The 22,051-nt window shown below is 48.0% G+C and overlaps 1 protein-coding gene across 7 annotated transcripts in view; it reads left to right on the top strand.

The window, feature by feature from the left end:
• The window catches only part of CUNH10orf90 (chromosome unknown C10orf90 homolog), a 226,865-nt gene that overhangs the window by 143,248 nt on the left and 61,566 nt on the right, over positions 1-22,051 (top strand). For 4 of the 7 annotated variants that reach the window (XM_077762975.1, XM_077762971.1, XM_077762974.1 and 1 more), the window contains 2 exons: positions 2,503-2,594; positions 9,945-11,055. In XM_077762975.1, coding sequence (XP_077619101.1) covers positions 2,503-2,594; positions 9,945-11,055 — 1,203 coding nt within the window. The remainder of the gene's footprint in view (positions 1-2,502; positions 2,595-9,944; positions 11,056-22,051) is intronic. The other 3 variants (XM_077762970.1, XM_077762973.1, XM_077762969.1) reach the window with 1 other exon arrangement.

Below are 22,051 nucleotides of genomic sequence, written 5' to 3'. Positions count from 1 at the left end.
CCCAAAGTTGGTAGGCAGTACTGCAACCGCCACAGGGGGCTAGGACTCGGCCCCTGCTTGTCTGGGCCCGGCGCTGTCCCTCCTCCCTGCTGGGGGATTCCCCTCCCCCATAGCTCATGCTTATGCTTGTCGTTATGTTCTGGGCATTGTGCAGAGGGCAGGTTACGTAGGCTTTTTCAGGGCCTCTAGAAAGTAGCCTCCATTATGATCTCCATTCCACAGCAAGGAGCCAAGAGATGCTGAGGTCCTTTCCCAAAGCCCCCCGTGCCGCTAGAGATCCTTGTGTTACCACTCTAGTGACCATGTAGGCGCGGGTGTGAGGTGGCGCTGCCTTGGCCACACACTAGAGTTGTACAGTGTGGTTTATCAAGCATTAACCCCAGATCCTACCCCGGTCCAAGTACTTTACATACACCACCCTCAGTGCGTTGGTGGCAAGGCTGGGCGAGAGGTGTTCTCTGCATTTTGTGGGTGAAGAAACAGGGTGGACAAGTAACCCCCCTGCCACAGGTGAGCTGGGGGCTGGGCTGGGCTGCAGCTCCGGGTCCAGCCGGCCCCAGAGCCTGTGCTGGCTTCAGAGTTCTTAGCACGAGGCCACGTGACTGGAGCCTGGAGATTTCCATCTTCATCAGCTTTATTGTCAGCTCATCATGATGCATCGACCCTGCACAGAAATCCATAAGATCTTTCAGGTCTTATATTTGTGCTTCATGGAAAGTAATCTGTGCACATCATCTCAGATGACTATCTGCGTCACTCAGTAACGGGTAGAGATGGAGGTACGGCCATACATCTGGGTTGGAGCTGATGGGGGCTCTGTCGTCACCCAACAATGAGATGGGACAGAGGCAGGCTTTGGATGGGTCAGTGGTGGTCCTTGAAATTCTCATGAACCGTGTCCTGATCCCCTTGCAAACCTGCCCAAATTCAAAGTACTATTGTGTATCATTTTCTCCCTAAAATGTTTTAAATTATGTGAGTTATTTGGATTATATGTAAATTAAAATTTTTTAAATATTTTTGAGAGAGAGAGACAGACGCAGCGTGAGCGGGGGAGGGGCAGAGAGAGCGCGCACGCGAGAGAGAGACAGACAGAATCCAAAGCAGGCTCCAGACTCCGAGCTGTCAGCACAGAGCCCGACGTGGGGCTCAAACCCATGGACTGTGAGATGCTGAAGTTGGATGCTTAACCAACTGAGCCACCCAGGCGCCCCACATCTTTCTTTTTTAAAAAAAAGTTTTTTTAATGTTTGTTTATTTTTGAGAAAGAGACAGAGATAGAGACATAGACAGAGTGTGAGCAGGGGAGGGGCAGAGAGAGAGGGAGACACAGAATCCGAAGCAGGCTCCAGGCTCCGAGCTCTCCACACAGAGCCTGACGCAGTGCTCGAACTCACAGACCACGAGATCCTCACTTTAGCCGAACTTGGATGCTTAACCACCTGAGCCACCCAGGCACCCCTATATGTAAATATTTACTAAGCCCTTCTCATGAGTTGATGAAGAGAGCTGCTTCTCCACCTTCTCTGACTTAGAGAACCTCATCACCAGTACTAGACGTTGGGGAACGGTTCTTCAGAGACTTTGGAAAAATCACTTTCCCCGGAATTTCTGCATGTGAGGGTGACATTGTTCCCTGGGCTGCAGAGACTGGGCCACGCAGACACTTCTCTTTACCCACCTTCCTGTGCTTGACACGCATCCCGGCATTAGCAGCGGGTACCCAGGTGGGCATCATAATGCTGCCGGGTTGTGTACTGTGTCCGGGGCTCCGGAGGGGGTGCGGGCGGCTTTGGTAGACAGGGAGATACCACAGAGCAGTTCCATAGGCTTGTCCTCTGAGTCATTGATGGTGGGGCCAGAACTGGAACCCAGGTTCACAGTCCATGGCCCCCTGCTGTGTGCACTTGGGTCTAATGATATCCTCTGCTTATCAGTGTGGCAGGTGTCTCTGTGGGGGGCTGTCCACGGTATCTCACTAACCCCCCCACCCCCCAAGTATTATCACAGATATTATCCCCAGCCATTCCAAAGCAGTTTCAATATCAGCGTCTGGGCCACTCGCAGCTACTTTGAGCACTGTTGTGTTAAGAGATTGGATGAAGGTTGGTCTTATAGTTTCAGCCTTTCCTGAACTCTGGTGGCACTGGGAACCCCTTACGTGTGACCTTCTCTCCTGCTGGGTGTAAACACAGGATGAGGGAGAATGTGAGTAGTCTGAACGTGTTCAATTATTACTGAATCTAGGAATATAAACAACAGCATGGAAGAAGGAAACTTGCAGCCTAATTATAAACTAAATAATAATAAACCCAGAGAGCCTAAGTGGAGGGGGTGGAGTGAAAGAAGGAAATATACAAGATTTTATCACGAGTCAGAATATACTGGATACATCCTTGGCTAGTGTAATACCTGAGTGGGTGACACAAAACCATAAAGTTGTAGATTTCATCTTCTCCTCTCACTTACTAAAAAGTAGCAATCCTATCTCCTTTTGCCTAGGATTACGGGACAACCAGTACAGTTCAAATGACCAAATTGCCCTTAAAAACCTTCAGTCTGATGTTACTGAGAAGAAATCTGACTTCACCGAGGTAATGTGTTTCTAACTTCTAGAGTAGTCAGCAAAATGCAGCCAACTATAAAACATGGTCATTGGCCTACTTATGATGTGTTTGCATTTTATTTTGTTTAGTCAAAACTGATTTAAGGCGGTAGAAAAATCTCACCACTGTTGACTAAGACTTGTTACCTGAAAGTATGCAGTGTCTATTTAATTAGTCTTTTATAATCTTCACCAACAATTGGTGACCTTGCAGCATCGTTGGAGAGTATGGTGATTGAATCTCAATTTTAAACCAAAATTAATCTGCTGGAGAGAGAGAGAATGATGCCAGGCAGCATGTCGAAGGTGGAGAAGAGAGCATTGGAAATCTCACAAGCTAGTACGCATCGTTACAACTGCAAAAAGCGCCAGTAGGCTGAAATAGAAAATTAGAGGTCATAGTTATAAAATGATATGTTTCTGATTCTAAAGAACAAAGCACTACAGAGTGCACTACAACAGTGGTTGATGTTACCAAGGTATCACAGACCAGGTCATGGCTAATTGATGGACTCATTCCATCTTTCCCATAATCCTGGGAGGGTGGTATTATTATTATGCCCATTTTGCAGGTGAGGAAACTAAAACTCCAGTAGCTCCAGGAGTTGCTTTGCCCTGAATCTCCTAGTCCATATGCTGTCTGGCTCCAGAGCTTCTGTTCTTACCTTGCTCTAAAAGGCTGGCCATAAAGGAAGGCTAATTCCAGCTAACGCATCTTAAAATATGGACTTTCTTGCGTGAAAGAATAGTCATCCCAAGTGTTAGTTTATAAGGCATCTGTTGTCTTTCATGAGTGGATATTCTGCCATGAACTTTTGTAATTCTAAGAGATTGTAGAATGATAAGAATCGATGTTTCATGACAGATTAAAGTAGCAAAGGTATCTGTAAAAAATATCTTTCCCCCAAAGTACTTGTCTTCAGTATTATCCTTTGATTTAGTTCTGCATGTAACGAAGCTTGACATTTCCTTCGGAGACCCCAGGCCTGAACTCCCACACAATGGAGAAAGGATGCTATTTTGGGTGCTGAGATCAGTCATCAATTTTGAAAGCCCTCTCTATGCGGAAGCGCCGAGCTCACTGTCTGAAGATGTAAAGATGCCTGGCTACAATTAATTTGTTCCCCGGGGAAAAGAGCAGGAACCGCAGGTCACAGGGAGGGAAATGAATAGGAGGAACAGTGGATCACTGGGAAGCATCCCTGAAAGGAGGTGCCCAGTTAAGAAGGGCAAGATAATGATCAAGTCGATTGTCACTCTTTTGAAGAAAGATAACAGCCGAAGATCTTGCCCACCTGATTTTCACACTGAGCTGGCAAATTCCAGCATTTGATGTTAAAATTAGTCGGTCTGGTTATTAGCGATACAGATCTTTGGGGCTATGTAGTTGGGTCCCTATAACACACACACACACACACACACACACACACACACACACACACAGTCGTTATCTGTGACAGAATGAAACAACTCCCACAAATCACACTTTCTAAGCCTCCGCTTTTGGAATGATCTGGACCATCTACTTTGATCATATCAGTAGTGTGACTTTCAAATTTCCCTCCCAGCTTTGAGCTTTTAAAGCTCATCCCCGTGTGTTTGTTACAAGGGTGCTGTGCGATGATGGAGCACTCCAACGGATGCCCTTCCCTGTGCAACTGCCATAAATCTCCGCCTCTCTTCCCGTGCCTGTGCCAGATTGATCACTCTCCCTTTCAAAATTCGTCGAAGCTGTAGAAATGATATGCAGGCACTTCTTCAACCAAGTGATTATTTAAAAGGAATGAAATATGGAACAGTGTTTTCTTGTTAAAAAAAAAAAAACAACGTTTAAATTTTCCTGGTGACACAAGTAATGGCAGCTGCATCTAGACACGTAGGAAAATATAGAAAATACCTAAGAAAATATTTATATGTATTTTGCTCCCTTCTTTCTCCCATGCAATTTTTTTTACATAAAACTATAATGTATATCAACTTTTATAGCTCTCTTTTATTACATAACATTCTATCATAGGCAGTTTCCCATGGCATCTAAATTCTTTGTAATCTTTATTTTTAATTTCTACAGAATATGACGCAGTTGTGCCTGCCATGATTTACTTAGCTGATCCCCTTTTAAAAGACATTTGGGTTCTTTCCAGCTTTTCACCGTTCTACATCACACTGTACCGAGTCCTTGGTTTCTTATAAGTGCGTAGAATGACAAAAGTTTCAGGATGGAGATGGAGAAAACTCCAGTTCTTCTATTTGTCTTAAGACAGACAGACAGACAGACAGAGAGAACTCATACATTGGGAAACACTCTTCCATCCATGATGAAATGCCACTAGGTTGATAGAAGACTTAGTGGGGATCATTCTGGATCCACCAAAGAGGAGTAAGCGTGCTTGCAGCTAACATGGCGGTGACTGTAGAGTGTATCTGTGTGGATATGGGGCCAAAGAATCCCTCCGGAGAACATGTAGGCTGCAGAGCAGCCCTGGAAAAGGGAGAAATAGTCAAGTGGAAGAAAATATAGATTTCAAAGCCACAGGTCGGATTAGATGCTTATCCTTTGGAGAAATAAATTGCTGCAAGAATGGAAGCATCCCCATTCCATTGGTTCAGGATCTGAGGTCTCTGACCATCTGCCACTTATCTCTTCCTTCCTTCAGCTTATGAGATGGTGCCTTTCTTAGCAACGTGCCTTAAGGCAGAAATATAAAGTTAAAAACAGTCAATAAGATGGATAAAACTAGGAAAGCAGTTACCAGCCCTACAAAATCATGTTTGAAACATTTAAAAGAAATCAATATTTTAAAGCAGCATTTGTGAGAAAGAAAATGTACAAATGTGCATATTGTGTGAGGATGGTCAGGAAATGGGTGATTTATTGCCAAAGCAAGACACAGTATCCAACTATTCATTCGACCTTGCTCTGGCCTTGAACATTCTACTTTAAATGCAAGATTATTTTCTTTTCAAATCAAATCTTACATCAGTTAATCTTATTTTAGATAAAAGATACCTTTTTTTCCCCAAAGCCATGTTCAGTTAACCCAATATAAAGAACAGATGGAGTGGCACCCTGGAATAGCTTCACTGGGAAAGGTATTTGATGTGAAAGATGTGATTGCTTTTCTAAAAAGTTGCCCTGTTTGAAAAGCAGTGCGCCAGGTTAGGAGCATCAAATAGTGCCTGTGTCTCATCTCGTTCTTGGTTTCCCAGCCCCGGAAGAAGAGCTGGACACAAAGTGTGTATTGTGGTCTGTTATAGACTGGATTGTGTCTCCCCCCAACTCCAAATGCATGTGTGAAAGCCCTAACTCCCAGTGCCCTGGAGTCTGACTGTGTTTGCACAGCATCTTTCAAGAGGTAATTTAGGTTAAATGAGGTCACGAGGGTGGACTTTACCCAGTACCCTGACGGAGGAGGGCGTTAGGATACAGTCACACACAGAAGGGAGACAATGTGGAGATGCAGGGAAAAGAGGCAGAAGGAGCCATCCCTGCTGACCCCTTGACCTCCAACTTCCCGCCTCCAGAACGGGGAGGAAATAAAATTTCTGTTGCTGGAGCCATCCAGACCGGGGTGCTTTGTTATGGCAGCCCAGATCTTTAAGAGGTTGGACCTCAACTTTAATTATTTAATGGATCTCCATGAGAACATAGGATCCGACAAAGAGAACTTCCCGAACAAGACTAGGGTGCATATTGATCGGCAGAGTATGCTGTTTCATTTTTAACGTCTCTCAGTCTATCCATCGGAGCTTTTGTCAAAGCTGAGCGTAAGCCCCGGAGAAAACACAGTAAAATGTAACCAATAATCGCAGTCCTGACAATTTGATTACCTGCTTGGTGTTATCTCCAGTCTCTTAACTCCAAAGAACCAAGAAGTGTCCTCAGCCTGGCGTGTGCTAGATGGCCAGTAGATATTTCTGATGAGTTAATAAAGGGTTTGATCATGACCCTATGTTATGACAGAATTCACATCTAAAAGGGTTTCATTCATTCTACAGTCATGTTGACAAAATTGCAATGTATTCAGTGTGTGATGGGTTAATTCCATTTTTATGTAATTCCAATAAACACAAATGCATTCATTATAAACGCCCCCTCACTCATTCATAGGTTTGAGTACATCAGATAGCCTCTGATTTCTGCGAAATCACAGAAAAAGTCATACCCTGGAGTTATAGAACATGCTCATATTTTCAGACATGTACTTTCACATCTATCATTGTTTCTGATGTCCAAAACTCCCCGGTAAGGGAGAGAAGGCAAACAGACTTTTCTTTGGAACTGGATTTCTATTAGCGTTTCTCCCTCAGGAGCGGCATCACCCTGGCATACCGAGCTTCAGAATTAAGTTCAAATCCACACCATTCATTCTTGCCCTTCCTTCATCTGTTTGCATTTGATGGACTCGGAGTCACAGTTGCACCTGCCAGGCCTGAGCTAATGAGACGGTGGCTGGTTCTCTATGCCGTCCTCTGGGCTTCTAGGACCTCCTACGGTGGCGCCTGCCAACCCCACTGTGGCCCAGGGTGTCCCTCCTGCGTGGGCTCAGGCTGGGTCCCAGGAGCTCTGAGTCCTGGCCTGGCATTCCTTTCACCGTATCTGTGGTTAAAACATAGCTTCTGAGGGGCACCTGGGTGGCTCAGGTGGATAAGTGCCTGACTCTTGATTTCAGCTCAGGTCTTGATCTCCCGGTTTGTGAGATTGAGCCCTGAGTCCAACTCTGTACTGATAGCGAGGAGTCTGCTTGGAATCTGTCTTTCTCTCTGCCCCTCCCCTGCTCTCACAAAATAAGTAAATAGCTTAAACACACACACACACACACACACACACACACACACACACACACACACACCATAGCTTCTGGGTCTTATCCCCAGAGATCCTGATTCACTGTACGTCTAAAGAAGGGGAGGGAAGGGTCCAGAAGCCTGCATTTTTAACACCCCCCCCAACACCAGGTGTTTTTTATGCAAGTGGTCAGTGGCCCAAACGTTGGGAAACACTGCAATAAAGTATAAAATAAGACCAATGCAGCACGCTTTCCAAAATGAACATTTGCTTTTACCTCCAGGGGCTGTTGTGAAAGGAATTCCTAGGAGGGATGATTGTACACTGGGGAGGGCGCACAGGCACAATTATTATCAGAACTAAATGTAACTAAAATGGGAGGGACTCCGTACCAAGCCTGACTGCACGGGGAAGGCGCCAGGTGTCCTTCAGTTTCCTTGTACGTAAACTAGAGCCACGGAGAGCGCCCCGTGGAAAGCAGAGGGAAGCATCGATGGTGATTCTCAGCATCACCTGCCCACTGGAATCAAACTGGAAAGTTCAAAAAACGCAGATGCCTGGGCCCCACTCCCAGGGATTCTGATGGCATTGTTCAGGGATACGCTTTTTTACAAGCTCCCAGGTTGTGGGCTGAGAAGCGCTGAAGGGGAGGCCCCACCTTAAAAGAGGCTGAAGGCAGAGCCTGGCTTCCATTAGCCATCTGGGAAAAGGTAGCCAGTGATGTTGTGATTTTTAAGGAACTGAAGTAAATTTTAAGATGACTCTGTTTCTTCTTCACCTATCTATCTCTTGTGATCTTTTAAATTTACAACGTCCCATGCATCTTTCAAATTGAATCATGTGTAAGGTGCTAGAGATTGCCATGAAAAACAGGAAAAAAAGAGGAAAAAAATCAAGAAAGAGAAGCTGACCATCTTCTCGTGTTTAACAGTAAGAACGCAATGAGCCCCGGGTGCTGAGATCACACGTGCTGGGCCTTGCGTCAAAAGTCCAGGTGGGGGAAGCCTGACATCAGTTGCATAAATGAGTGTTAATCCTGTTCTGATGAAAAGAAAATTTTGTGCTTTCTCATCACATCGTAGAAGAGAAAAATTTTCTGTCATCAAACACAAGCGCTTCCCATCCTTGAAAAGACTAGCAGTGCCATGGTCTGTCTGTGTTTTTCTTTTTTTTTTTTTTAAATGTTTATTTTGATGAGGGGAAGGGCAGAGAGAGAGGGAGAGAGAGAATCCCAAGGAGGCTCCTCGCTGTCAGCACAGAGTCCGACATAGGGCTAGAACTCACAAACTGTGAGATCATGACCTGAGCCCAGACCAACAGTCAGATGCTTGACCGACTGAACCACCCAGGTGCCCCTCTGGTCACGTTTTTCAAAGTGCGCTCCCCGGATCAATGACACCAGGCTCATGGGATGTTGTTTAAAAAGCAGATGCCTGGGCCCCACCCACAGACCTAGAGAATCAGAATCTCCAGAGCCTGGGGAACGTGCAGTTGTAACATGCCAGGTGATTCTCGGGCCCCTTGGAGCTTGGAAATTGCTCTTACCTGCTGAGCACCAATTAAGCCTACAGGCTCTGCACGCGGTGGGAATTGAGTTGTTACCGTATTATTTTGGGTCCTGGGCAGTTCCGGGCAAGGGTCGTTTGAAGCGTAGAATAATGAGCATCTAAATGGGGGTCTATGACCCTTCAGGCAGTGGCCCACATAGCTTTCTACAATGTTCCCACATACGCATATTAAAAATAAATCCAGGACCAAAGAGATTCCTCCTGCCGGTGCTGACCTGGTTCGATGCTTTCTTAAAAATCTCAGCGCGTTGTTTTGGGCATAGATGGGCTGGTAAGGAAGCCTGGAACACCCTGATCTGTCTCTGGACAGAAGCTGTGCCCAGGCCCCTGAGCACTGCCGGGCAGCAAAGCTCCATCTGTCTTGTTTGGGGCCCCCTCCTTACTGATAAGTGATTATCACAGTCGCTATGTTAGTCTAGGTAACTGTCCAGCTTCAGGGTTTGCATTTGTTCTGCTGTCTGGGATTTGACCCCCCAGGATGGCATGCATGGGGAAGCAGTGAATGACAGTCTAAATTAGCAAAGGGGGAAGATTGTGTTAGGGGGGTGGTGACCCAGGCAGAGAGAGCTCCTCGTGGAGGAGCGAGGACTCATCTCCTGCATAAACTGGTGCCCGCGAGTCCCAGCCCTGCTCCAGAACTGTGTCCTGCCTTCCCCGTGAGGCTGAGAACCTCTATTCAGGTGTTCCTGGGCCTGGTGGAGGTGATTATCAAAATTTGATGACACCCAGGGACACAAATGTAGTTAGATACCCAGCAGGGAAAGCCAATTCCCCAGTCAGAAGAATGATTCCAGAAGGTATAGCTGTATCATAAACAGATCTGAGTGTTCTGCCCTTATGAGTGCGCAGAGGTGGTGTCAGGTGTGGGGTAAATGGCCTTGGACAAGAACTCGGTTCTGGACGTCCTCCTGGCCCTTGAAAGAGTTTACTGCCTGCGTTACAATGGGCTGCTTGAATAATTGCCATCTTTTCCCATTTGCAGGAGACTCTGGCATCGCGAAACACAAAAATGATTTCATCCGTGGTCATTTCACAGCTGATTGATGAGAATAAATCAAAGGCAAACCGGGCCGCGCTGCCCGCGCCCTGCGCGCCCGCTCTGCACACACATCCCGCCAAGCCGCCTCGGGCAAACCGCAGCGGGGTCTCCATCAGCCGGGCGTTCACCTTCCTCCCCGACAGGCTGGGCACCCAGACACCCGCAGAGGGGCCAGGACCAGACACGGAGCTGCGGTCCAGTGAGGAGAAGCCATGCAGTGGCTCCCAAAGGGGCTTTGCGTCCATCACCATCACGGCCAGGCGCGTGGGCCCCCCAGCCATCGCCCTGGCATGGGAGGCCATGGGGGACCCTGTGTGCACCAGGTGCACAGCCCAGGGTGCTCTGCTCAGGGACCCCTTGGCTCTGGCCGGGGTTACCAATCCCTGTAGGCACCATGGACCATTCGCCTGCGCAGAGGTCTCCAGAAACTTCTCTGTGGTGAGGCAGCAGCATCCGGAGACCCACTCCCAGCTGTGCGAGGGTCACCAGTGCTGGGTCACCAGTGCGGACTGCAGAGAGAACAGTTTTCCCCCGGGGGCCCCGCGGTCCGGCAAGAGGCCGCTGGTGTTCAGCTCCTGCGTCCATCTCAGGGTGTCTCAGCAGTGTCCGAATTCCGTTTACTATCTAGACCGGTCCCTCTCCGTCCCCATCGAGCAGCCTCAACCTGCCGGCCCTAAAATGCACAGGTCGGTCCTGTCACTGCACCTAAATTGCAGTTCGCACAGATTGACACCAGATGGAGTAGATAGCACGGCGAACGGAGGGCCAAGGAGCAGAGCCTCGAAGCTGGAGCTCACCCAGGGAACCCAGAACCCCCTGGGCCCCCGCTGGAGCCCAGGTTTGCACTACGGTCTCTTGAAGGAAAACCCACCGCTGGAGCAGGTGCGTTTGGGGCCCCGCACCTGTCCTTGGAGTGGCTCGCCTCTGTTGGAAGATGCCGAATTCTCGGATGTGGGAGCCTACCAGGTCACTGTAAGAAAAGGGAAAGAGGACTACGCAGCGCCACCCGCCAACCAGCTGTCCATTCACATTCCTGGCTGGAGTTACAGAGCAGGTGAGGGACCGCCAGGGGGGCCGCCAGGGACGGATCCCCATCCGTCAGGTAATCTGTGCAAGTGGCCGTACAAGGCGGATGGTGAGTTTCTTCTACGTAACTTATTCCAAAAGGTAGTTCTCGGGGTGCCTGGGTGGCTTAGTCGGTTAAGCGTCCGACTTTCGCTCAGGTCATGATCTCGCAGTTCGTGGGTTCGAGCCCCGCGTCGGGCTCTGTGCTGACTGCCAGCTCAGAGCCTGGAGCCTGTTTCAGAGCCTGTGTCTCCCTCTCTCTCTGACCCTCCCCTGCTCACGCTGTCTCTCTCTCTCTCTCTCCTAGAAATAAATAAAAATAAATTTAAAAAACAAAAAAAAACAAAAACAAACAAAAAAAAACAAAAGGTAGTTCTCGGAAGCGTTGCTTTCTCCACTCGGCTCTAAGTTGGCAATTGATAGGTGGGTGTTGATGTCCGCCTTGGATTTGCACAGGTACTTTTATGGATTATAAGAGACCTTCCCTTTCCAGCAGTAGCGCCAGACCCTGTAATGTAAGGAGCAGGAAACTATAGGCCCCAAATGAAGTTCATTTAGGTCCATGTCATTCCAGAACCGGGTGAGGAGGTCAAAGTGCTGTCCGCTCTCAGAGGGTCTTGTTTCTTTGGTCTGAACATCTGAGTGTCTAGAAGCATCCACAGTACAGTAGTTCTTATCTTTCAATCAGATAGTTGGTATTTATGGATTGGTCTTAGAATTCTAGTGTGTGTGTGTGTGTGTGTGTGTGTCAGAGAGAGAGAGAGAGAGAGAGAGAGAGAATATATGTATATGGCGGGGAGAGTAGTAATTATGGGACATTTTCAAAAAGAGGCATATTGGGAATTCTACCTGCCAAACAGCAAAAACAGAAGGTTTTTGCTTCCTGGGCTGTGTTTTCTGGGGCAACTTGGCTAGAATGTGTTGCTATTTCTGCCATTGCCAGGGCCAGGCAGAATTCCCAAGGTCAGCCGCCCTGGGTGCCCTTCACCTTTCTTAGGAGATCAGGAAGCCGAAAGCAGGCCTTAGCCCCAGGCCAGATTTATTTCTCTGTATAAACTTCCAGTTTTCAGTTCTACTTTCTCCGGGAGCCTCTGATTTATGAATTAGTGACTTTGCACTTGGGGAAAATATTTAAAGATAATAATAGTAAAATTGGAAATGCAGCATACGCACAATAATTTTATAGTATAATTTTTGTCCATTAAGGCTTTATTAATTAATAAAAATGGCTGTAAAACATTTTAAGCAATAATGTGCGTAGACATGGTAAATGGTGTAATTAATTTTAACAAGAGTGTATATATTGAATGCTCGCAGATTTTTAAGGCCATTTGACATGGCTTTCAGGTTGATTAGACCATTGAAATGCCCCTGAGTCTTACAGACTTACTGCGAAAAGTAAATGTAAGCCTCTCTCAGTGTTGCAAAAATGGGCCTCAATTTAGTATTTTAAGAAGTTGCTCAAGTCAACCACTTCCTCTTCCTTGTTGATATAGATTCCGGAAACGTACCATCCACATCATTCTATGTCTGCCACCTCCACACTGGAGCGTATCCTTGTTTTTACATTGTGTCTTGTGGGGTGAAATAATCATTTGGGTTTATGACAATTTTGCCAAAGGATCTTTTTAAAAAATATATATATTTTTTAAGTTTTTATTTTCAACAGAGAGAGAGACAGAGAGAGAGTGTGAGCTGGGGAGGGGCAGAGAGAGAGGGAGACACAGAATGTGAAGCAGGCTGCAGGCTCTGAGCTGTCAGCACAGAGCCCAACGCGGGGCTCAAACTAACGAACTGTGAGATTGTGACCTGAGCCGAAGTCGGGTGCCCCACCAAAGTGTCTTTAAAGATCACTAGAGCAAGATCTCAAACATTGATTTCGGAAGAGAGGAGCAGAAGCAGGAGCAAATCCCCACCCCCCACCCCCGGGGGATGTGGCTTTGGTGCAGAGAAGATGCTTGATCTTGACTTTGTGGAATGACAGCTCATGTAACTGGTGTTCTTGGGCAAACAGTATGAATGAATTCTACTTCCTGTGGGCCAACTTTGCTCAGAACCACTGCCTATCCCAGAGTTCCCATGGAGAATTTGAGTGGCTCTGAATCACGTGGCCTCATCTGACCGTTTAAGGAAAGATATTCACAGAGGCCAGATCACCGTTTTTAGAGTTGCTGATTGATTATCTTCTAGCGCGGGGAGTGTGGACAAGCCACCCTGACTCTCTGAGCCTGTTTCTGCATCTGGGGAGCTGAAGAAGGGGGGCATTCAGTGTTCTGGAAGGTCCCCTCTGGCTTGAAAAAAAGCACTCTGCCCTCTTATCCTGAGGTGAAATCTGTGAGTGAGAGTGTCCCTGTGACTCTGGGTCCCTCAGTTGTTAAGCTCAAAACCACAGAGCCTCGAGCTCGCCATTTTGGGCACAAGGCTCAGAGGCGTACATAGGCACATGCATGCATCACATATACAACCTACCTGGTGCCTTCAGACTTTCTCACTCAGAAACTAATTTGTGAGGGAAAGTACGTCTTCCCAGGTGACAAGAATGTGCTTCTTGTCCACGCTGTTGAAGTTTTGCCTGGGATTTACAAACATGACCCGTGGGCTGTAGCCGCCACAGTCTGTCGTGGGCTAACCTACACAGCACGTCGAGGGGGAGATCGCTGACCTTCAGTCTTGACGAAGCTTTCTAGCCTCATTGCAAGTGTTTTCTGACAGGGGCAATGCTCATGAGGCTTCCGAGGAGCTGTTTGTATTTCCTGTCTGGAACTGGGATCTTGTCTGAGGCGTTCTCGACAGCCTCCCGTGGCCCCACTTGCTGTGAGCAGTCTTCCTATTTTCATAGTTACTGAATCTGAGTCTTTTTATCTGAAGGATCCCCAAATCCCAGGGGAGCAAGGTCCTCTTGAGCTGCCTTACTGACATTCAGCTGCAAGGGAGGCACAGCCTGGGAGATTCTACAAACAGAGACAGGGCAGCTTCGATTCTAGTGCTTAGCTCATCAGACAGGAAGTCCTCTGAATTATATTCTAGAACAAGCCTCCCGGATACACCCAGAAAGATTGCCAAGATTAGGGATAGTGCGAGTCTTGCAAACATTTGGTGTGGTACAGATAGGCCATGTCTACTGGGGCATCACATTCTAACAGAAAGAGGGGGACCCATTCTCTTTCTAGGGGCTGGAGGCTTAGGAATGGGTTCCTGCCTTGCCCTTCTCCTCTGTCTCTGTGTGTTTATACCTTGCATCTCTGCTGTCGGTGCGTCCCCTGCCAGCACTGGCTAGATGACATTGTGCGACTCCCGGCCCTGCTGGAAGGAAGGCTCACTGCCATCAGTAGCTCCTCCTACCAACAACCAGAGCAGGTGCCATGCAGATCCTGGGTGCCCGGCCCTGGCTGAGATCTGTTGTGTCCGGTACTTGAAATCCTTCAAACTATTCTGTAAAGACAATATCGCTGTCCCTATTTTGCAGATAAGACCAATGAGTCTTGAAAACGGGATGATATGCCCAAGTCCACATGGCCATGAAGTGCCAGAGCTGAGGACAGTCCTGAGCACTTGGCTCCCCCCTGTACTCCCTTCCCAGCAGCAGCCGAAGCAGAGGAGTTGGATTGGTGGGGACCCTCTCAGTGGCAGACCCCGTCTTCCACTGTCACCACGAAGGTGATGTTTGATGACCACTCATGGACATCCGGAGTAATATTAGTATCTGGTGGCCAGAATCTAACAGGAGAGGGAGCTACTCAGTTCATCTCCAATTAAATGTAATAAACCACGTCATTTGGTACAGTTAAAATTTATTGGCTCAGAAATCCTTCCCAGCCTGAAATCCCATTCCTTGTGGTGTTCTGTGGGGTGTACAATATTGATCTGAGTAGTTCTCCCTTTGCTGGGTGTTGCACGCCTGAAACAGTACTGACTTTGATACGTAACTTCTGGTCAGTTGCACTTGGCATTTGTGGCCTAGATCTGAAGCTTTCCCCTGTTCCCCAGGGCATCCGTCGAAGTTTGTTAGATGTTGTTGGAGAGGAGACTTTGGCGTGCACTTTTCTCCATGTGTCCCAACCGCTGGTGTGCTGTGGCAGTCTGTTGTCCCAGCAAGTCCCAGCCGGTGCTCAGGCCGCTGGTGGCCTCGGTCTGACACGTCTCTGGTGGGTCATCTGGGGATCGAAGCATCGCTGGTGATCAAAGATGTGAATGGCTGGAGGGGATTCGCTGGAGAGGAATGACCAGATCCCTACTCGGATCACAAGGCGAGGGCTGTGGCCCCCAGGGTGCTGATGCTGGACTCCAACACATGGGTAGTGAGTGGGGTTTATGTCATGATGAAAGCACTTCCATCACTCAAGAGAAAATGGCAGGTTAGATGCATATGTGTCAAACCTTCCGGAGAAACTACATTAGGCTCTGCTCCTTCAGTCCCATGAGCACTGCTTCCGAGAGGAGCCAGAAGAGATTTGAGGAATGCTTATTTTACATATGTGATTTTTCTTGAATGATCGAGAACTGGGGTCTACAAACTTGTTTTGGTAAAGGGGCCAGATGGTCTCCATAGCAACTGTTCCACTCCGCTCTTGTAGAACAAAAGCAGCCACAGATGAGGCATGCATACCTGAGTGTGCCCGTGTTGTAATAAAACTTTATTTACAAAAACAGACAGTGGACCAGATTTGGCCCACCGGCTGTGATGTGCAGACTCTGAATCATTCATCCCCCCACACAAATGTCACCCTGTGTGCCAGTTTTGCGTGTTGTATCCTCTGGAGACCCAACTCTGAGAGGGAGATCAGTAGGCACTATTAGGGAGTGGTCTTGGCGTCCATGGATGGGAAGGGACAAAAGCAGGAAAGGGCAGAGGCAGTAGTCACTCTGTGGTACAGTCATAACGAAGGCCTTAGGGAACTCTGAATTTGGGATGGCCCATCACAGTTCTGAGTCGAGGCAAGGAGGCTGTGCCTTTATCCCCGCTGGGGAGGGGATGTGACTGTGTATGAGGCAGCTGTCTCTATCAGCCAACTGCCACAGTCATGGTGGACCCCCTGCAGCGGGGGTGGGTGTTGGGCATTGCAGTGTACATCACGGCTGGCCATCCCAGGATGGCTGGAATTGACCTTTCCCCTCTGTGACCTCATACTTCTCCAGAACAACTCAGACATCTTGCACAGCCTGGCCCGGGGCAGTGAAGTGTGGACACGGGCTTGGGAGTGGCCCTCAGTGCCTGTCCAAAGAGGACAGTGGGGAACTCATTTCCCCTCCCCCGCTGATGTTTATTCATTCAGCCAGTGCACGCTGGACGCTGTCCAGGTGTGGGAGCAGCACCTTGAACCAGGCAGTCGTGGCGGGTTTGCTGAGAGATGGTCAGGTGTGGGGCTGTTTGGAAGGAAAAGCCCACAGCGTTGCTGATGATCAGGTGGGCTGGTGGTGCCACAGTGGCTGGAAGTGCCTGGCCGGGCCTCTGCAGTCTCCACCTGGATGGGAAGCTTGTCTCCCAGTGGCTGGCCAGCGTTTCTTCGGTGACCACACTCTCTCGTGCTGAAGGAATGTTGTTGAGGACCAGGTGAACGGTCTTACGACTATGTCTTCTTACGTTTTATGAAGCTGTAAAAGAAGAATCAGGAGGAATGAGCATTTGTGGGTTTTTTAAGTTTATTCATTTATTATTCCTGAGAGAGAGAGAGAGCAAGCACATAAACAGGGGAAGGGCAGAGAGAGGGGGGGGAGACACAGAATCTGAAGCGGGCTCCAGGCTCTGAGCTATCGGCACGGAGCCCTATGTGGGGTGTGAACCCGTGAACTGTATGATCATGACTTGATCCCGAGTCAGATGCTCAACTGCCTGAGCCACCCAGGCACCCCTTGTGTTTTGTTTTATTATTAACAGTAAACTAAGCCAGCAGGTGTTCGAATCAGCTGGCAAGTGGGTGGCTGAACTGGGACCCATAGGATCTAGCAGCAGCTGGAGAGCAGGGATTAGAAAACTGTGGCCCGAGGGACCACACTCAAACCTCCTCCGGTTTCTGTAAGTCACGTTTCCCTGGGACACAGCCGTGCTTTTTCATTCGCACGCTGTTCCGTGGCTGCTTCCTCACTGGACAGCAGAGACGGATGGTTGGGACAGAGACTGCGTGTCCCACGGAGCCTACAATATTTGCTATCTGGGCTTTCACAGGAAACACAAGCCACCCCCTGCTCAGGGCCAAGCTCTCTGGGTGACTCTGGGCAGGTCCTTTTCCCGCAGAGTCTCCCACTTTCTCACCTGTGGAAGGAGGGAGGTGGACAGATCATCCTGGGACTCATCCCTACCAGCCCAGTATTGTTCCGGCTGTGGTTTTCTGTCACAAAAGTCCAGCTTTCAGGTTAACTCCCAGAATGTAGGAAAGATGCTCAGAGTCAAAAAGAGGAGCTCGTTCATCCTTGACCTCCAGCACCCTGTCTACTCTGGGTTCTCTGCCTTTTCCCACCGGGACCCTCCTGGCTTTCTTTGACTCTTCCTTTCCACTCCAGAGATGCAAGTGCCACTAAGGTTCAACCTTGGCATGAGGCTGTGCTGCCTCTTGGCATGTCAGCAGCAAGATCGGGCTCTGTGCCATCTGCTCTTGTTAGCAAGGGGTTTGGGCATGTGTCCGGCGCTGGCATCTCCTGCTCGTACCAGACCAGTGTCCCTCCCTCACCCACATGCCGTTTATTGTGTCAGCCATGGTATCAGGCACTGAGTGAGGCTCTTGTTCCGTGGGGCTGAAACAAAACGTAGGTATGTCTCTCACCATGCAGGGTATAGTCTGGTGCAAAGACAGGCATCCGGTTAATACCCCTAAAATAAGTGTGTAATTGTAGATTGTGGACAGTGCTCTAGGGGGTAGTGAGGACCATAAGAGAGTTTAAAAGGGTAGGCTTTACTTAGAAGAGGGGGTTTAGCAAGGACTTTATGATGGAGAGGCTTTTAAGTTGATTCTTGAAGCCTAAGTGGAGGGGCCAGTGTGTGCCAAAGCTTTGAATTTTGGTGCTTTGGAGTTGCCGAGAAGGCCAGTGCAGCTGCAACACACCGAGTGGTGCCATGTTGGGTTGAAGAGATGAGCTTGAGCCACATTTACAGTCAGGGTGAGGGGCTTAGAGACCAGAATAAGGATTTACAATTTTATCCTAAGTGCAGCGAGATGCTGCGATACAACATGTGCTTTAAGAAGATTGTCTTGTTTCTCAGAGGCTGAGAGATGGAAGCAGGTGAGACCTTCGCTGTGGAGTAGGTGAGGGCCATAGTGGAGGCCAGGGAGGTGGGAGGAGTCTGGTGGTAGAACTCACAAGCCTTGAGTACCGGTGAGCTCAGGAGGAGGGAGCCAGAGAGGTGGCAGGGTGGACATCCAGATTTCTGGCTTGAGCATCTAGACAGAGCCCGATGTGGGGCTCAAACTCATAAGATCGTGAGATCATGACCTGAGCTGAATCCAAGAGTCAGACGCTTAGCCGATTGAGCCACCCAGGTGCCCCTGTGTAGAATATTTCCTAAAGCAGCTTTAGGCTCAGAGCAAATTTGAGAGAAAGGTACAGAGATTCTCCACCTATCCTGCCTCCCACAATATGCCCAGCCTCCCCTGCTATCAACATCACCAGCTGAGGAGCACATTTGTCACAATCCGTGAACCTACATTGATCTCTTATAATCACACAAGGGCTGTAGTTTACAGTAGGGTTTATTCTTGCTGCTGTACATTCTGTGGGTTGGAACAAATGTATGATGGCATGTATCCACCATTATAGTATCACAGAGAATAGCTTCTCTGCCCTAAAAGTCCTCTGTCCTCTACCTGTTCGTCTCTCCCTCCCCCTAACCCTTGGCAACCATTGATCATTTTACTGTCTCCACCGTTTTTCCATTTCTGGAATGTCCTATAGTTGGAATTACATAGTATGTAGTCTTTTCACATTGGCCTCTTTCATTTAGGAATATACATTTCAGATTTCTCTGTGTCTTTTCATGGCTTAATAGCTCATTTCTTGAGAGCACTGAATCCTAGTCTGTTGTCGGGATGGATCACAGTTTTTCTATCAACTACCAAAGGCCATCTTGGATGCTTCGAAGTCAGTTAGGAATAGAGCTGCTATAAACATCTGCGCACAGTTTTCTGGGCAGACCTGAGTTTTCAGCTCCTTTGGATAAGTACCTGAGGACTGTGGTTGTGGGATCACGTGACAAGAGTAGTTTGGTTTTGTATGAAGCTGCCAGCATGTCTTCCAAAGTAGCTGCGCCATTTTGTGTTCCCACCAGCCACGATTGCATACCAGCATTTGGTGTTGTCAGCATTCTGGATTTTGGCCGTTCTAGTAGGTGTGTAGCGGTAGCTCATCGTGGTTTTAATTTGCAGTTGCCCTGATGACATATGATATGGAGTCCCTTTCGTATGCTTATTTGCCATCTGTGTATCTCCTTTGGTGAGGTGTCTGTTAAGGTCTTGGCTCATTAAAAAAATTTTTTTTAATGTTTATTTTTGAGAGAGAGACAGACAGAGCATGAGCAGGGGAGGGGCAGAGAGAGAGGGAGCCACAGAGTCCAAAGCAGGCTCTAAGCTCTGAGCTGTCAGCACAGAGCCCATCACGGGCTTGAACTCAAGGACTGCGAGATCATGACCTGAGCCAAGGTCAGGTGCCCAACCAACTGAGCCACACTGCCTCCATGAATTTCTATGCCCAGATTTATTTTCCTGACCATAAAACTAATACATTACAGGAAACTGAGAATAACAAAGTGCAGAATCAAAAGCTTAGTAATCCTTGTTAATACTTTGGTGTATTTGTTTCATTGTTTTCTATGCATATGTATTTTTTCTTTGAAATAGTTGAGATTCTGCTATAGATGTAATTTCCCTCTGGGTCTCTGCCACTTAGAACTAGATCATAAATATTTCCTGGTATTAACAGTACTTTACAAAGAAATTTTTATTGACTGAAAGGGTGTGTTTTATGGACATATCATGGTTTTATTTATTTCTTCATTCTTGGCCATTCAAGTTGTTAACTCATTTTTCACTTTTTGGAACAATATTAACGTGAGCACTTGGTGTGTAAAGCTTTGCTATATTATTTCCCTTTGGAAAAAAATCCTTTAACTGGAACGATTAGATCAGAGAGTATCAATCCTAGCAGTGTTCTTGAGGCCCGGCACCTAATTAGACTCCAGGAGAAGCCTAGGTGAACACTTCTCTCCTCAGCATTGCAGAGGCCTTTGCTGTATGTGCTTGGCCAAGATTAGGTATCATTGTGCTGGGTTTTGCGAATTCCAAGATGAAAAAATCCAGCCTCATGGTTTGAGCTGATATTTCTGCAATTGCTGGTAGGTGTGCATGGTTCCAGCTTCTCACCTTGACCTTGGCTGTAGCCATCTCCGTGCCCCTGTTGCCTTCCTTCTGTAGGCTTCACCAGCTAGATATTTGGGGCCAGATAATTCTCGGTTGTAGGGCTGTCCGTACATTGTAGGGTGTTTAGCCGCATCCCTGGTTTCTGCCCACATGGTGCCAATAGCCCCTTTGTGACCAAGCAAATATCTCCAGACATTGCCTGGGGTGGGGGTGGGGGCATGACTGAAGCATCCTGGGTTGGGAACCATTGGCCCAGACTCTGCCCAAACCTCGCTGCAGCCGCTGTGGTTGTGGACCACCCTTCCCAGCAACCCTCACTGCTCACCAGGACATGATGCAGCCTCAGTGCATCTTCCGGCCTCACTCTCTCAAGTCTCAACTCCCAGGACTTTTAATGTGATGTATTCGCCATGTCATGAGCACCATTTTCTTCCTCTAGACNCCAGACATTGCCTGGGGTGGGGGTGGGGGCATGACTGAAGCATCCTGGGTTGGGAACCATTGGCCCAGACTCTGCCCAAACCTCGCTGCAGCCGCTGTGGTTGTGGACCACCCTTCCCAGCAACCCTCACTGCTCACCAGGACATGATGCAGCCTCAGTGCATCTTCCGGCCTCACTCTCTCAAGTCTCAACTCCCAGGACTTTTATGGCCTTTTAATGTGATGTACTCGCCATGTCATGAGCACCATTTTCTTCCTCTAGATTGTATGGTCCTTGAAGTCAGGATCCAAGTCTGAGTCTTGGCATTGACCTCTCCATGGCCGGCAGAGAGCCACCGAGTAAAGAGCCCATGCTCGGGACCTGTGTGCTAGGTAGAGGACAGGTCATCTGGATGACCCAACAAGGCCTCGCTGATGTCAGTGTCACTTAGGAGCCAGCTGTCTTTTCTTTCTGCAAAGCACCTCTCCCTGCAGTCATATCAGCAACCTCTCTGGCCAGGAAAGGGTGGGGAGGCATGTAAGATTTGCTGTCCAGAGGTAGGTTGTGAAACAGTAAAGTGAAAACGGGGCACCTGGGTGGCTCAATCGGTTGAGTGCCTGACTTTGGCTCAGGTCGTGATCTTGCAGTTGGTGGGTTTGAGCCCCATGTTGGGCTCTGCGCTGACAGCTCAGAGCCTGGAGCCTGCTTCGGATTCTGTGTCTCCTTCTCTCTCTGACCCTCCCCTGCTCATGCTGTCTGTCTCTCTCTCTCAGAAATTGAAAAAAAAAAAAGTGAAAACTATAGCTTTCCCACTTGGTTTTGAAATTTAGGGGGAAACTGTTTCCAACTATTGTTTCCCTCCAAGAACTCAATGAGTATTGTCATGGAACAACTTTATTATCCTTCAGATGCTCAAATTTAATGTTAAAAGAGGAAACATATGGACAGTTTTGCAAAAACATTTTCAAGGATTTTTTTGTGTGTTTGTTCATTTAGCTCTTAGTAAGTCTTGATGAGATTGTATCGTTTTCACATAATCTTGGAATATGATGTTCAGATCATTCCCCAGAGTCTACACGATCTCTAAAAGCTGTTCATGTCGGCAGGCCCAGCTGTCTTTATGGACAAAAGGGCTTCCCCCTCCTTTTTATCCAAGTAACTGCCTCAGTGGTATGAGTGGGTTGTGTCCTCATCCCCGTGTTGTTTAGGAAATGCTCATT

The sequence above is a fragment of the Crocuta crocuta genome, unplaced genomic scaffold (assembly GCF_008692635.1).
Source record: "Crocuta crocuta isolate KB4526 unplaced genomic scaffold, BGI_CrCroc_1.0 scaffold466, whole genome shotgun sequence".
NCBI lineage: Eukaryota > Metazoa > Chordata > Mammalia > Carnivora > Hyaenidae > Crocuta > Crocuta crocuta.
This window is presented reverse-complemented; position numbering and strand designations above follow the sequence as displayed.